The 16,712-nt window shown below is 44.0% G+C and overlaps 1 protein-coding gene across 1 annotated transcript in view; it reads left to right on the top strand.

Annotated features, from left to right (window-relative positions):
- The window catches only part of LOC147601186 (uncharacterized), a 30,946-nt gene extending 22,360 nt beyond the window's left edge, over nucleotides 1-8,586 (top strand). The window contains exons 8-11 of the mRNA XM_086744913.1: nucleotides 3,419-3,525; nucleotides 4,217-4,336; nucleotides 5,786-5,915; nucleotides 6,378-8,586. Of these exons, the coding sequence (XP_086601039.1) occupies nucleotides 3,419-3,525; nucleotides 4,217-4,336; nucleotides 5,786-5,915; nucleotides 6,378-6,433 (413 nt within the window). The 3' untranslated portion in view covers nucleotides 6,434-8,586. The remainder of the gene's footprint in view (nucleotides 1-3,418; nucleotides 3,526-4,216; nucleotides 4,337-5,785; nucleotides 5,916-6,377) is intronic.
- Nucleotides 8,587-16,712: the final 8,126 nt, after the last annotated feature.

Here is a 16,712-nt window from a genome sequence, read left to right on the forward strand (position 1 = left end):
GACCATGAGGGCTGGTTTTCTTTTACCTGTGACTTGGCATCTTCCCAATGAATCCTTCTTGATTGCCAAGGCAAATTTTCCCTGGAACCTTCAGAAAGCTCCCGTGTCTCCTGACTCCCATCCTTCCTTCTATCCTGGGGTTAAAATGAATTTTAATTCCTTTGTTTCATGGGAATAAGCAGCCTCTTTCAATTAAAAGAAGTCTTCAGTCTGGGATTTATTTAATATTTTTGCATCTACTGAATTATGCTAGAGGTGGGTGCCAAATGAGGGACTCCTACGCCCAACTGTTGGTAGCAATAATTTTGACCTATAGCACATAAATGCAAGCTTTGGACTGGAAATTATCTATCCATTTGCACTGAATGGATTCCACTTGGTCTACAGGTGAGAGCTTGGCAATGATTTGGGTTAGGACCGTGCTCATTACACAGCCAACTGCCCTTTGCGAAGGGATGGGTTTTCTACAGAACACAGAAGGACTCAGTGCCATAGACAAGATGCACTGAGGATTTTCCCCTGCCAGATGAAGGGTTGCTCTCCCTTAGGTTCCTGCTGACCATATCAAGGGAGAGCATGCCAAAGAGGGATGCTTATAGCACAGGAACCAAACCTACAACTCTGGACTAGAAATTTTTTAATCTCCTTCTCCGTGACACAGACTGAGTTTTGCTGCAGTACTTTCCAGTTTCATTTTCCAGGACAGCCTGTAGAGCCTAACCTTAATTAGGTTCAGCCTGTAGAGTACTCTACCCTATCTATCAGCTGGTGCAGAGAACCTGATGACTGTCCCCTTTGCCCAGACCCTGTTGCTGTGGGGCCCTGTTTGCCTGCTCCCCGACACCTCCGGGGTGCAGCCGGCTGCTCCCCAGCATTGCTCAGGCAGCTGGAGACCGAGGGCATCTGGGTGGTCAGTGCTGGGGTGGATTTTCTGCCTGCAGAGATGCTGGCAGCCTCCCTTATTTCTGAAGACACCTTCAACATAGTGCCCTTCAGGATCTTCAAGTATCTTCATAGATAAAGTATCTTCTCAGAAAAGTACAGGTTTGTCTGGGTGGAGCTGCTGGGGGACTGCGGTGGGTTGCAAGCAAGGACTTAGTTGGAAAAAGGCATTTAACAGCACTGCTTTTGTAAAAATGAACGTCAGGAATTACCAAGATGTTGGTCTATAGATGCGCTGGGAGAGATCACCTCAATGAGTGCTAAACCACCAGGGGAGCAGTACTTGCTGCTGCACGGCATGTTCCTTTTTGTGTTTGTGGTTTTCTCCTGCTGAAGGAATTACTGACCAGTTTTAGCATGTGAGAGAATTTATGACCCAAGGAGAACCAGTTGCTGAATTAAAAATATTAGAGAATATTCAAAGTTTAAAGCCATCCCAGGAGATGTCACTGTAGGAGGGAAATAAGCTACACAACAGCAGAGGTTTTAAACCAGAGTTTAAACCAGATAAGTACATTTAATCCCATTCTCCCATCAAATCCAGCAAATTGTAAAGAATCTTATATTGCATTTAATTTTACTCTGAGTTGATTTTAAACACCCCTGGGACATAATGCTTTGGGAAGAGCAATTCTGAGATGAGGCAGAGTCACCGCTGCCTGGCTGAGCTACATGCCTACCCGCATGATGGTGAAGCATGAGAGTAAGCCCATTGCACGAACTTAGCCATTAAAACTACTTTCATGCTTAAAAATAAGTACATAAATGTACTTTCTGAGAGATCAGAAGTTAGATAAGTAAAAACAACAGTTGTGGCTTCTGGTGTGTCTTCCTTAAGTTACAGTCTGTTTTGCTTGCACACCCACGAGAGCATCCGTCACAGAGCTGCTGCCATCTGGCTCAGGAGGGACTGTGATTCCTCAAGTCTCCGTGCCATTTCACCAGTCCCTGCATCATGCTGTTTACCTTCCTAACCAGAATTTGCCTCACCCTATTGTACCTGGTGGCAGTTATGGGGTGGGAAGCACAGGCTGGTATTGCCTTCAATCACGACAGCTAAATCCTCCAGAATTTGTGAGCCACGTAAACTAACTGGGGAGAAGCAGCAGAAGCTTTTTGGTGGTGGTATCCCATGCTACAGCTTACACAAACTGTTCTTCAAACGTCTAAGTCATTGGTGTATATTGTGCATGTCTCTAATCTAGTTGCATTGATTTGCCTCAAATACTTAGACTGGAATTTATTGGGGAATACATTTGAAAATACTTGTTCCTGTCCCTTTTGTCTGTGTGCAGGGCATGGATTTTAAACTGAGAAACTTGAGCAATGTTTATAATCATGTTTATAACTTTTGGCAGCAAACTGGACAGAGCAACTTTTTGGAAACAGTTTTCTTTTATCATCCCGAGCCTGTTTTTTGTTCTGGCCCTGCTTCAACTAGAAGTTTTTCCATCCAGGCTGGAGTTTTTTAGTATTTGTTTTTCTTTTAAGAGACGTGATCAGCTAAGAGTTATTATTATCTGTTGTGTTTTGACCGTCTTTCTCCCTGTTAGGATAAGACTTAAGATTGTTACATTCAAACCATTAAAAATAACCAAGTAATCTTTTCAACATCTTATGCTGATTTATCTGCTTTTTTGCACCTCATTTAGTTTGGGTAAATAACGAGATTGGTCTGTTTTGCCTTCTTGCCTGAGGATCCTTTGCCCAGTGCTTTGTGGAGAGGCAGCTGAGGGCTTGTGGCCAGATTTTCAAAGGTACCAGATGCTGGCAGATACAGAAACCTAAAAGATTTTCAAAAGTTTTCTGCCTAGCCTCCATGTAATGATCAGAATTGATGCAGGGTATGAGTATATTTATATATATGAGTATATTTAGAGTTGCGTGTTAAGGAGCTTTGGCAATCTGTGCTGTGATGGTGCCTTTCTGGCTTACATTCAAGGAAAGAAAAAGGAAAGGGAAGATGAAGTCAAGAATGCACTTTGTTCTACTTTTTACAGGAAAGAAAACACCAATGAGAGCATTAATGAATGCACAAATCCTTTGCTAATATTACTCTTCATACGGATGGTGTGCTGCAGTGAGTGGAAGAGCCTGCTGTGTCTGCCAATGTTTCTCGATATGCCTGAATCCTTCTCCATGAAATGAAAAGAAAATGTTGGACAAGCCATGCTATTAGTTTTATAAAGCTTGTTTTCTTGAACCACCAGCTGGAAGGGCTTTTGTTCCTGTATGTTTTTTTCTGCCCTTCTTTAATTTTCCTCCTGCCCTGAAGAGTGCAGTCACTAATTGTGAATTAGCAGTCAATGTACACTTTTAAAAACATGTTTAAGACACATGTGCATACATGCACACCCAGACATCCCATTGGCAAGCAGGAAGATGACAGATATTCTCTGCAGTGTTTGTGTTACTAGTGTGAGCCTGGGAAGTAGTATGGATGGAACATAACTCATTTGTATGCTTGTCCTAATAGATGATCCTTCAGCCATTGACGTAGACTCTGACTGGAAGGCTCCCACGGAAGAGTGGGGAAACTGGACAGGAGATGAGGAGCATCAGACAGGGGATGAGAAGGAGAAGGTGAGGCAGTGGTGTTGATGACCATGGGAGACCTGGCTCCACTGGGGTCAGTCTCAACCAGACTGGTGTGTCCAGTTCAGCCCTAGAGCTGGGCTTCTCCGGTCATGGGGGCTTTCTCAGGCTAGGAGGAGGCACTTGGCGTGGTCACTCCCCTGACCTGTCTGGAGGACATGTGAGATGGGCTGGGGGAATTGGCTGGTTCTGGGAGTTCATCATCCAGATGGCATTGCTGTCCCGAGCAGCAAACATTGGGTGTTTGCCACCCTGCATGAATGAACTCTTTCTTTTTACTGCTGCTGACCTTCCTGAATGCCTAGGGCTTAAAAGAGGTGTAGAGTCCACAGCTGACACCAGCCATCACACTATCCCAGGCAGTGGGACATAGTTATTTAAGTGAGAGGATTTGCTGATAGTGATAAAGCCATAGCTTGGATGGAGAGGTAGAAGCAGAATGTTTGCTGCTTAAATGCTTTCTAGAAGTCCACAGAGATGTCCCTCTTTGGCAGCAGTGGGAAGAGCGTGCTGAGCTTTTCGCAAACAGTTGTCTAAGTCAAGGTGTGTACCCTATCCAGAGAGACGCCTTGCTTATACACAGTCAGCACACACTTCTGGAGGTAATCATTTTTCCTGAAAAATAACCCATGAATCAGCTGTCCCAGGCCTCCTCTTATAAAATCTCTGATGCTTTCAGGATTTGCCAAAAGGCAAAGCAGGCATTCATTTCTGCCTTTCTGGACTTGAAAGCAAAACACAGCAGAAGAAGAAGAAAATCGAAGTGAAGGAAGCAAGGGGTGGAGCTGGACCAAGGCATGTGAGTATTTTGTCTTCACAGAGTAGCATCTGGTTTTCCAAGAGCAGAGGAGGATGTCTTCACCATTAGGATGATGTGACCTAAGGGGGATTTTCTTCTTCTCCATCTTCTGGCTTCCTCTTCTCTTTTCTCCCTGCCCTCTCATAAAAGAAGGGTGAGCACAGTGACCAGTGGGTTTCTGCAACATGATATTCCTTAACATATTTGCAGAAGAGTTTGATTTTGCAATGCAGAGAGGAGCAGATGGTTTTAATCATGGAAGAAAAAATGCTTTCTCAGGCAGATGGACTCCAAGTTTAGTGTACAACTGGGCTGTGTTTTATCTATGGCAGAAGGTCACATGGAGATATTAACATTAACACATAGGTGGTTCCCAAAGGCCAGTGAAGATAAAGTGAGACCAGTGTTATGCCAGTGAAAAGCCTGAGAAAAAAAAGCCTCAGAGTGCAACAGAGAACAGCTGTAGAAAATGTCAGCTCATTCGGGATGGGAAGTACAAAGGAACAGAGTGCTGACTGGATTTTGGACCAGTCCTTGGCTGCGATGTCCTTGCAGCTTAGTGAAATGAGAAATGGGGGAGACTCTCCAAAATGCCCTAATTGTTTTTCATTCACTTGTCACTGAATATGCTGCTCTGAACTTGCACGGCTGTGTAGTATTGTTTGTCTTCCCCTTGTACCCACTGTGGTCTCTCCTGATCCTTGCGACAATTTAGTGAACTCCTGATGCTCCCATTTTAAGGAAAAAGCTTGTAACTAACTCGCTGACCACGGTCCTTCAAATGGCCATTAGGACAGCCCATGAGTCACCGGAGTGCTGCCAGGCCACTCTCTCTCTTGCACATCCAATTAGTTGCTTTAGCTTTGTATGCACCTTAATGAATAATCTTAATAGCGCTGTTGAGACTCCTCGGGACAGCATTGTTTCCTCTGGCCCCTTTATGATGGGCCAGAAGGATTGTGTGCTGCAATTCAGCCCCGAATGCTGGTGTCTGCTGCTCTGCAAGCTCATCCTTTGGAGATGGACATAAAAAAAATGAAACTACTTCTGAAGTCAGATACACAAAGTTTCTCATCACACTCCCTGTGCTGCCTCCAGTATTTCTGTGAATTGTGGTGATTTAGCAGTTGCTAGGCACATCTTTGTCTTCACTACACAATTACAGTCCTTTCACCTCAATATATCTTGCTGTTCTTCTCTTCACGGGGGAAAACAAGGGGAAAGATGGTAATGAAAGACAATTTCAATACTTTAATTCCTTCTAAAACAAATAAACAGGAGGTAGGTAGATGACAGGCCAGAATATTCTAACCATTTAGAAACTAATTTGTCCTGCACTTTCTTTAAATACCTTAATTCCCTCCAATAATGACATTTTCTCTCATATTTTGTACTTGCTTATGCTTGGTTTAACTCATACGCTTAGTGAAGCATATTGTTTCAATTAAGCCCCAGAAAGGTTTGGAAAGAAGAATGGAAGAAAGCCCAAGGGACTTGATATCTACAAAACATAGCAGCGATGCAGTCTGTGCTTCCTTCAAAAAATCCTTGGACATTGCTAATAATTCACCCAATAACGGTAAGTGATTGTCTTTGCACATCTGATGAGTTGTGATTTCGGAATAATGAGTAGTCTGAGAAGTGTTCACAAATGCATTTTTATGTGAATATGCAAAATGCTTCTCCCTTAGCTGTGTGTGTTCATTCTTAGGGAGGCTCTGTTACATTTTTTTCTGTGATAAATACCTGGTCCTGCTCCTGCAGGAGTTAATGGGCAAAACTGCTGTTGCGTTTTGTGGACATAATTTTTGCACAGTGCTTTTAAATGTGGAACGGAAGCAAATGAATGTATGAGTCAGAGCCCACTAAAAACACTCAGAGCCCTCCCCGTGACTTTGGGTTACCCTTGTTAGTAGGTGGCCCTTGTAAAACACATCGAAGAAGCCTAAAATACTTTTCTTCAGGCGAAAAGCCAACGGTTCCCAGGGACATGATTGCACGTGGAAGGTTTGTGCACTGGCCCCTGTTGTTTGTATGGCAGATGTACCTGGAAAAAAGGAGAGGAGGAAGAGGAAGAAAATGAAGAAGGAGACTTGAGGGAGCTGTGCAGCTGCCAGAGTGACAACTCCGTGGGGCAGGCATGCTGATGAGCTGCAAAGATCCTGCTTTCTGCGATGCCGCGCTGAGCCCAAAGTAAAGAGAGGCTCTAGGAGACCTCCCAGTGAGAGGAAGAGAAGAGGATCCGTGAGCCAGAGAGCGTGAGTGTGTGAGAGAACGGAGAGAATGAGCACGCTGTGCGCAGGAGGTGGCATTGAAACAGCGTGGCTGTTGATTACAAACTGCTGCCCTCAATTAAAAGCTGTTGAATGGGTTTTGACTGGTTGCATTAAGTCCTTTCAGTTTTTCACTGTCACGTTGTTTGTCAACTTGTAATGTTATATGCCATTGTAGAAATGGTCGGGATGTATCTGACCCTGACTGTACTTCATTTCCATGGCGGGGCCACCAGCTAGTCTGGTTTCTGGCATTTTTGCAGAGGTGCTCATCGACAGGCTACTAAGGTACAGAAGGAAGCATTGTTCAGAGACAGAGGGAGAGTAACGTCGTTTGGTCTCAAACCTCCTAAATCTTTTAAGTCCTTGTTGGCTGCTACAGTCAGACTTTTGCTCCATACCTTGACATATTTATACTTTTCACCCCACATCAGGCTAGCTTGTTCCACAAGGGAAGATTTCTAGAGGAGGTTTTAAACTTACTTGGAAAGATGGTCTAAACCCCTTTTTACTCCTCGGATTTCACAGTGGGCTAAAGTTTGAAGTCAGTATGTTGAAAGCATGTTGCATTTGTATTTGTAGTAGACTGAAGTAACTTTTAAAATAATTTTTCTTAATCTGATGTTTGGAAGTTTGGTACTTAAAATATTCTAATATAAACTAAATTTGTGAATGAAATTTTTAAAAATGTCATTTTAGTATTTATTGAAAACTGTGTATTTCTCATTGTCAGAGGGCTTATGGTACGGAGGAGGGAATGTGTTACAATTGGATACCGTGGTTTATAAATAGCGCTGAGCTGACACCACTAAAAGCTGAAGCCCTTTATCCCTACAGGAGCTGCAGGTGGTAGCTGTAGGGTTTATTCAGACGGTCCTGAGACCCGACCCATCCTAGAAGCACTGCCTTGAAGGATGAGACAGTGATTGTCAAATCTCCATCTGCACTCAACTTTGTCCCTTTGGAGATTGTGTGGGAAGATTACGTTACTAATGCATGTTAAACGTATGCACGTTCTATTCGTAGGCATTGGGCTGATGCTGTGAAACTCGTTTCAGGTAGGACACTGAGTAACCAGGGATATTAATGGCTTTACGCTGCTACAGCAGCATTCCTGTTTGCATCATGGAGCCAGAGGAGAGCTCTGTGCTTCTGCCGTCACAGCCACCCAGACCCTGATGCTGGCTTGTCTGAGCTTTACCTGCAGCTCAACACTTTTACCTGGTAGCCTTCATCTGTTGCCTAGCTCTCAAAGCAGCTGTGTCCTTCAGAGAAACAATTGCTTGCAGCAATGTATTTGTGTTTGGAGTTTGGCTACTATATGCTGAAGGGCAGTTCTCTTGTGCTGTGATTTTGGGGTAGCTAGCTGTACATACAGCGTGCCCTGAAATTTAGCACAGCGGGATTGTTTCAGACAGACAGGTGAGGGGTAACCTTAACTGATGCCACTTAGCAGCCCACTGTCTAGAATCTGCACATCTTGGTGTTTGTCTCTCAGTGTAGGTGAGATACAGGCAGTTTATGAATGGACTAAATAGACCAAAGGGCTTTTATCTGGAAAGGACCTGGTTTGGAGCAGATGAATAGCAAGAAAATACATGGCCTCACTGGAGAAACAAGTACAGCAAGTTCAAAGATTTAGAAGATGTGTTAATGAGTATGTGGGTAATGAGTAAAGTTCTGCTATCTCTGAAGCCAATGGAAAATATTAATTGACCTCATTGGGGCCAGGATGTTGCCCAAGGCATTTGTTTAGCATTGAAGATAACCTCTGTCATCCAAAAAGAAAAAAAAAAAAAAGAATGAAGGAGATAGAGAAGCTCACAAGATTGGTAGACTCCAGATTTCTTCTGTTTTCTTTGTCTATATCTGCTTGCAAACTTTTTGATGTCTGTGTAATTATGTTTTATTTCAACATGTTACAGTATTTCAAATGTTCATTGTTTTTATAATAAAAAATCATAACTTTTGCCCAAAGCCCAGCACTCATGAGCAGTTTTATTTAATTAGTTTGTATGTGTGAGAGTAAGAGCACGTGGGATTTTTTACTAGAACCATTTAATTTTCAATCTTTTTCAAGGTACTGTAAATGTTTTTTTAAGACATTTCCTTCATTTGAACCCTTCTATGTTTAGGAAATCCTCACTACATTCTTCTGATTGGGGATAAATGAACAGTCAAGACCGGTAACACTGACAAGTTGACTGTGGTGCTGATGACACGCAGCAGCAAATTATATTACCCAGTTTTTCTGTCAAATTCATCAGTACCACTCTTACTGACATTACTGGTATCAGGAGAGCTGTATTTTTCTTCTGGTTCCACTGTTTCACAGATGGGAAGTCATCACTGTAGTACAGATGGGCTCAGTGGTTTATAGCAGCACATTATTTATCTTACGTAGGCAAAGAAAATACATCCCTACAACTAACTAGTGTTGATCGTAGGCTTTCCTAAACAATTGCAAAGCTCTCTTCAGGGCAAATTTGGTGGCAATGTACTGTCTGGGTGCTTCATCTTCTGTATCAGTACCTTTGCTGTGAGTAGTTAGAAAGGGGAGGTTGGGTACCGTGGGTTGATATGGCCGCGGCAGTGCCGGGAGCCTTTCCGTGCCGCATCCCACAGTGCTGCTGGTACACGGGCTCCCGGGGATGGGAAAGTGTGCTGAGGGTCTGGTTCCTCAGTGAGTGGACTGAGTTTAAAAAACCAACCAAACCAAAACACAAAGCACTCAGCAGCTGCTGTTAACTTCCACTCTTTCACTTCCTGGTCCTCAGAGGCTGAAAAACCATTGCTCAGCTTAACAAATGGTCTTTGCGGATGGCCAGCACTTTTGAAAAGTAGACTTTTGAGTCCCTTATGAAACTGCCCTTCCATTCATCACTGCATGTTCAGGCTACTTCCTGGTTTCTACGCTTTTAAGACACGTTTCTCCTTCTCTTCTGTGATAATTAACCGTTCTGTGCAGATAATCAGCCTGCTATGCTGCTTCTGGCACCAGGAGCGTTAAAACTAATGTGCTTGATAATGTTCATTTTCGTAGTAGAGGAGTAGACAGGAGTAGACAGGAGATTCAGCATCCCTCCAACAAGCTGTAGCATTACTTCTGCTATAGCTGAATGTTTTTATCCTCCACATAACTTATCCCTTAGAAGGGTAAATCTAGAGAAGACTCCCTTTGGTCATTCATCAACCCACTGTAATCTAATTGCCAGTTCTTGGGCCAGATCCAGCTGGTTCCCTCTGCCTTTTCCCTAAGCAATTTATTAGTTGCTTGAGTGGCACATGGAACAGCTAAAAGCCCTCCCTGCACCTGCAGACAGCCCAGCGGCTAGAAATTAAACCTCCAGTGCAGCCACAGCGTGGGAGGTGGGATGCAGTGTGGCTGGGACAACATCTATGATCTGGTGAGGAGCAAGCAATGAATTGTTCCAGCAGTGGCTGCAAATGATGAAATACACTGCTTTAAGTTTCAACTTTCTCTTAGCTGAGGCTGCTTCATTTTTTGTAATGATGCTCTTTCTTGTGGGAAGCCTTCTGAAGGTGGAAGATTGGCTGTATCCCTAATGAAAGGGCCATGTCTGTAAGCAGTGGGTCCGTGAGACGGTACTTCAGGCATTAAGATGTGGTTAGTGCTGTAATTGGTGAACTCCTGACCCACAAAGCTGTGTTTACTCATAGACAGACTGCAGGATGCAGATGCAGAGGCTGAAGCTTTGCTTCACACTCAAACTGTGGTGTAACACCGTCAGGGTTAAGTGGGGCAACTGCAAAGAGGAATTTGGCCTCCTGTTCCATAATTATCTGTAATTGATCATTGTAATAATCTATAATTATCAAGGTTCCATCCAATCTGCAGATCAGTGGCACAGCTGACATCTGCATGAGCCAAGTATCAGGTAGACATGCTAATTGCTTGGCAAAAAAATAATTTATTTCCTATGCCAGCAGCACCAGCCTGCTCCATAATACTGGAAGTGGTCTAAGGGCAGCTGGCTGCTTGTGAGGAGAGAGGGTGTTTAAGGCATGGGCTACAAAGATCAGATACAGGAAATCTTGTCTTTCTTCCATGATTGTATTGAACCAGACCCAGGGGTCTTTTCAAGGCAAATTGAATTTTCCAATGTGTGCCATCCCTGACGTTCAGCTCCGCAGATGTTCTCATCCACAATGGAAGCGTCCTGTACTGAAAGGACACTATAATGCCTTGATCCCAGTAACAAACTCCCTGGGTCTTCTTGGGAAAAAGCCACTGTAACAGTAATTGACCCTTGTATCATCACATCAAGAGAATATTAGAAACCTGGTAAACTTATCTCCTGTCAAACTTTGATTTCCCTTTGCATGCGCTATTTTCCTTCGGTGGCGGTTCTGTGTAGTGCAAGTTAGAGATGTGATAAATGACTTTATCCAGCAGCATCAGCTGCCTGCCGCTGTGTTCCTCCTGGAAATCTTTGCCAACTGTAAAGCCATTCAAAGGGCCAATGTGTAAAGAAAGAACAATCACCAGAAGGTAACTCTTCCCACTTCCGTGAGTGGGTCGTGTTCAGGTCCTTGGACTCCTCCTGTTCACCCTGCCAAGATTCATGGAGAGGCCGAGGGCTGGGAGGAGGAAAGTACAGGACATTTCTGTTTCCAGCGCTCACTTTTGGTCATGTGAAAGTCCTGAGATATCTGAAATCGCAAGTACCATTTTAGATTACATTATTTTTAGACATTCTTACAGCTCCTCAGCTGTATGAAGGCTGATATAAATGAGCCACTGCTCTTCTAGTTTAGCAGATTTTCATTTTCTAAATGAAGACAAGAATTTTTATTCAGTGTGAGCTATTCAGAAAACCTGAGCATACAGTGAGTAACCCAGAAACACAGTCCTGTACTAATAGAAGTTTTACCTCATGCTGTTGTATTTTAGCTGCTTTTCTAACATGGACTTCCTGATCCATCTGTTATGAGTTAAAAGGTTTGGAACTGAGTTAAATGGACTTTTCCTGGTAAAAGATAATTCATGTTGTTAACAGCAATCAACTAGAACAAAAAGTACAGAATCTTGGAACATTACATTAGGAATCCCCAAGTTATGTTGATTAATACAATAAACAAAAGTAAAATCCAATAACCACAACACTCATGGTGGTACATTCTTATTACTTTCTTATCTCTTTTACAAGAAACCACTGAATCTCCAAATTAGCTTGTTTTCTTCTAGCAGAAGCCATCTTGGAGAAAATGGCTGGTGAAATTTGTTAATGCTGGCTTCAGGATATCTAGGATTTCACTGTGTGAGTCACTTTTTCAAGAAAGTTTCCCTCCTGACTAATTTATTTTAGTTTTTTTTTTCCCCCTCATTGATATGTTAATGCTTTGCTTTTACTCCAATACATTGCTATTTTTTTTAAAGGGAGCAAAAAGCCAATCCATGCTCTCAGTACAGATCTTCTTCACAATTTCTGCACCAATTTGATTGATTTTTCTAAATTCTGTTAAAAGGACCTGATGTTATATACTGCAGTATCTATGTAAAGGTGTTAGTTTCTCTGATGTTGAAAAAAATTTGCTTTTTTAATTTAAAAATGGTTTTTCAGTGTGGAAAACAACCAAGCCTGAGAAGCAAAGTCACCTTTCCTTTTTTTTTTTTTAATTTTGTAGTGTAGAGTAGCAGACATATAAATAAAGTTTAGAAAAAAAACCCCATAGAAGTAGCTTGTTACTGCCTTCATAGTAAAGCACCTTCCATTTAGGATAGAAGAGCTCCAACGTGTCCTGCACTCCACCTTTTATTCCCTGCTAAAGAAGCCACTGGACAGGAGACTCATTTGATGTTTCTATCGCTTTCACTGGCCTTTGTGGTGTTGGTCAAATCAGTTCATAGAATCATAGAATGGCTTGCGTTGGAAGGGACCTTTAAAGGTCATCTAGTCCAACCCCCCTGCAAGGAGCAGGGACATCTCCAACCAGATCAGGTTGCTCAGAGCCCTGTCCAACCTGGCCTTGAATGTTTCCAGGGATGGGGCATCCACCACCTCTCTGGGCAACCTGTGCCAGTGTTCCACCACCCTCATTGTAAAAAAAATGTTTCCTTATATCAAGTCTGAATCTGCTTCCCTCTATTTTAAAACCATTACCCCTTGTCCTATCACTGTAGGCCCTACTGAACAGTCTCTCCCCATCTTTCCTGTAGGCCCCCTTGAGGTACGGGAAGACCACTACCAGGTCTCCCTGGAGCCTCCTCTTCTCCAGGCTGAACAGCCCCAACTCTCCCAGCCTGTCCTCACAGAAGAGGTGCTCCAGCCCTCTGGTCATCTCCTCTGGACTCACTCCAACAGGTCTGTGTCCTTCTTGTGTTGGGGGCTCCAAAACTGGACACAGTACTCCAGGTGGGGTCTCACCAGGGCAGAGTAGAGGGGGAGAATCACCTCCCTCGACCTGCTGGCCACGCTCCTCTTGATGCAGCCCAGGATGCGGTTGGCCTGGGCCGCAAAGGCGCATTGCCTGCTCATGTTGAGCTTCTCGTCCACCAGCACTCCCCAGTCCTTCTCCTCAGGGCTGCTCTCAATCCATCCTCCACCCAGCCTGTATTTGTGCCTGGGATTGCCATGACCCAGGTGCAGGACCTTGCACTTGGCCTGTTGAACTTCATGAGGTTGGCACGGGCCCACCTCTCCAGCCTGTCAAGGTCCCTCTGGATGGCATCCCTCCCTTCCAGCATGTCGACGGCACCACACAGCTTGGTGTCGCTGGCAAACTTGCTGAGGGTGCACTCAATCCCACTGTCCATGTCACCGACAAGAGTGTTAAATGGATGGTCCCAATACTGACTGCTGAGGAAAGCCACTTGTCACCAGTCTCCACTTGGACTGTATCATCTCACTGTGCCTCAGTTTCCCCAACCCCAAACAGGACAATATTTTCATTACGAAGTGATATAAACTCTGCCTGTGGAGGTTATGCATGACTATCAGCTCACGGTCTGTAGGTCTCCCCTCACACACACACAGAGAAAACGCTGCAGCGGAATAGCACCTCATCTTTCATAAGCAACCTGGCAGTAAGTTCAGTGCATGCAGAGAAGCAATGATTAGTGTAAGTCTAAACCAGTATCTTTTGGCCAAGGACAGGCTGAAGAATGGCACAAAAGGGAGAGACTGTGGAATTACAAAGATCAGCAGAAAAAAATCTTAGTGCTGCATTGTTTTGACATCTTGCAGGTGTCGAATTTAACTTTTTTAAGAAGATGAAGGAGAATGCAACCTGGCCTCTTTGTTTACATGATCCTAGCTCTTCTGCTGTCATGTGTTTTTACATTATTTTCCAATATGATTATTCAAAAATAATAATTTGTGTCTGGTAAAATATCGCCATGTTCTCTCCAGACAGAAGTTCAAATCTCCTCTCTAGACCTAACTAGTCTGGCTAACGAGGAACACCGTGATACCAAAACTCCTTCCCTCCCTCCCTGCTGAGAGGGAAGGAGTTAAGTGTCACGCTGGTAAAGGAATCTGAATTACTCTTTTGAAGCTGCTTCTGACTTGCAGATGTGTGTAGGGCTTTCTGCTTTTACTGTTGTGGAAATGGATGATTTGCTTCTGCAATGTCAAGGTCTTTTTGCTATTTGGGAAGAAAAGTTTATCCCCAGTATTCGCTGTCTCTCTGAGATTTTGCTCTGGGCTGCCATGACTGTAAGCTGAGCCCTTCAAAATTTTTCATATATTTCGCCTCACAAATCCTCTCTGAACTAGCAAAAAGTAGGGGATTAATGCTCAGAGAGAATGAAGTGTCTTGCCTGAGGTCATCTGGGCTGCTTGTGGCATGGAAGAACTGGAATCTTTCACAGAGGCTAGGTCTAAAATTATTAACCTATCCTCTCTTCCCCCCAAGTACAGGAAACAATGCAATCATTCTCAAAACACTGTTTTATTTTTTTTTTCTTTTTTTGAGGGGAGGAGAAAGTGAAGAGGTTTTTTATCCGCATTCAATAGTTCCACATCAGTCTATCCCTGCTGTGGAAAGCTGCTTTGTGATGTTAAATGACATTCACATTATTCTTCTCAGTATCTTTGTTGTCTGCAGGGTATAACAAGCAGTGAAGCTCAAGGGAATCGCATCAATTTTTATTCTGAGCCTGGCTGACAAAGATATGAACACTTAATTAAGATTTCTTTCATCTTGTGAAAATAGTCCTGAAGATCTGAGCCCGACATGAGAGCTGCCAGCGACAGCAATGAAGGCAAAGTGTCCAACTGCAACATCTTTCTTAGAACACTTGCCCTCACAAACCATTTGAATTAAGAATGGAACCTTGGTGTTTCTAAGTGGATGCCCTAACTCACGCGAGAGGCTCCTGCTTTCTCTTCTGACTCACTCTAGTCCTGTGAATTCCTCTTTCACACAGGGACAGACCAACAGGAGGGAGAGCCTCTCAACTCCCCAGGAACAACGTAATCAATTCAGGCGTGCATGCTGCAGAAACAGTTGGCTTAGGCTTCCCTATGTGCCATCTGTGAGAAAACTGATTTTTTAAATGACTGATTACAACAGAATGCTCATTCCTTTTCTATTTATTTACATGCATGCATGTATATTGATTAAAATTAGTCCGGTTTTGCTACATTAAATCAGAGTGTTGATAATTAAGCATCTGTGCACAGGGCTGAGAACATTAGGAGCACTAAAGAAACAAACAATGATTTATAATAAGATCATTAAAGCAGTCTTAGCAGCACTTACAACATGTTTATTCAAAAATGAAACATGCCCAAGGAAGAAAAACACCAATTACAGAACACTGGGGATTTAAAATAAAAAGGTCAGTTTTAAAGCCTTTAAGTAAATAGTTTCAAACAACTCAGCAACAGCTTATGTTTAAAAATAGACTAAGTAGCTAAAGCAATAAAATGTGTTAATTGTAGCATCTGAAATATATCAAAAGGACAAGTACAGTCACCCTCACTACCTTCTTATTGTTTAGAGTGAAAAAAGCATTAATACTGACATAGGACATACATCTCGGTGTATATATGCACAGCAAATATTTATGGTTCTAGGAGTGTCTCAAATTGGTTGTACATGGCCAAGAAGGAAATATTTGCAACTGCACCAGGGTTAAAATAAATTGTGTGTGTATCGGCATCAACAGCTCGGGCCTGCAAAAACCACCAGCTGCCCTTGGGTCAGAGGAAGTTTATCTGTGCCTCTCCAAACGGGAACAGACTGTGTGTCTAAGTGGTGGAGCAACCCCTTATCACACACACATATGAAGGCAGCATTTGGATTTATACACGTTATTTTTAATTAACACATGTACGTGGCAGCACCTGCAATTTTCAGTGGGACTAATGGCGCTTTATTGTTACCCACTCACAGTGACATTGACTCACAAAAATGTAAAGCACCTCTGTGGACTAAAACTCACCTGTCTACCTTGTTATCACACATACTCTTAGCATGCAACACACAATACTAATAACTTCATCCAAGGAATTAATGCAAAAGAATAGCAAAAGGATTTAAGTGAAATAAACCCTCTACACTATTGGCTGAATTTCAGCGAAAGCCATGGGGTGTTGGTAGCATCTCAAAGTAGGCCACTTCGAGCTCCACGAAGACACCTACTCCAGTTTTTCTTGGAATAAAGAGTTGACGCTGGACAACACGGTTTTCCCCGTAGGGTTTTGGCTGCCTGCTCGGAGGCCAAGCACCAGCTCTTCACCGTCGTCAGCCCTCACCGACGCTGCGTGGGGAAGCACCGCGAGCGGTCCCACAGACGCCAGACGAGTACGGCCAGGGGCCTGCCCCTACGGGATCCGCCATGTCGACCGGTACCAGCCCGGAGGGCGCCATGTCGGGAGGAAGAGGCTCCCCGCCCCCCCAACATGGCGAACAGAAGGGCAGACGCCCCCGGCCCTCGCCTCAGGTGAGCCCCGCCCCGCCGCCCTTCGCCCCAGGTGAACAACACGGCGCTGCACCCCAGGGTTGCTGCGATTGGCCCGCGGCGCCGCCAATCGCCTGTTGCCGCGGCAACGCGTACGCCCTCCCGCAGGCACGCCCCGGCGCTCCCGTTGTCGGCGGCTGATTGGGCAGGGCAGCGGTGACGCGCGCGCGGG

This window comes from Chlamydotis macqueenii, chromosome 3, assembly GCF_036417535.1.
Source record: "Chlamydotis macqueenii isolate bChlMac1 chromosome 3, bChlMac1.mat, whole genome shotgun sequence".
NCBI classification, from domain to species: domain Eukaryota; kingdom Metazoa; phylum Chordata; class Aves; order Otidiformes; family Otididae; genus Chlamydotis; species Chlamydotis macqueenii.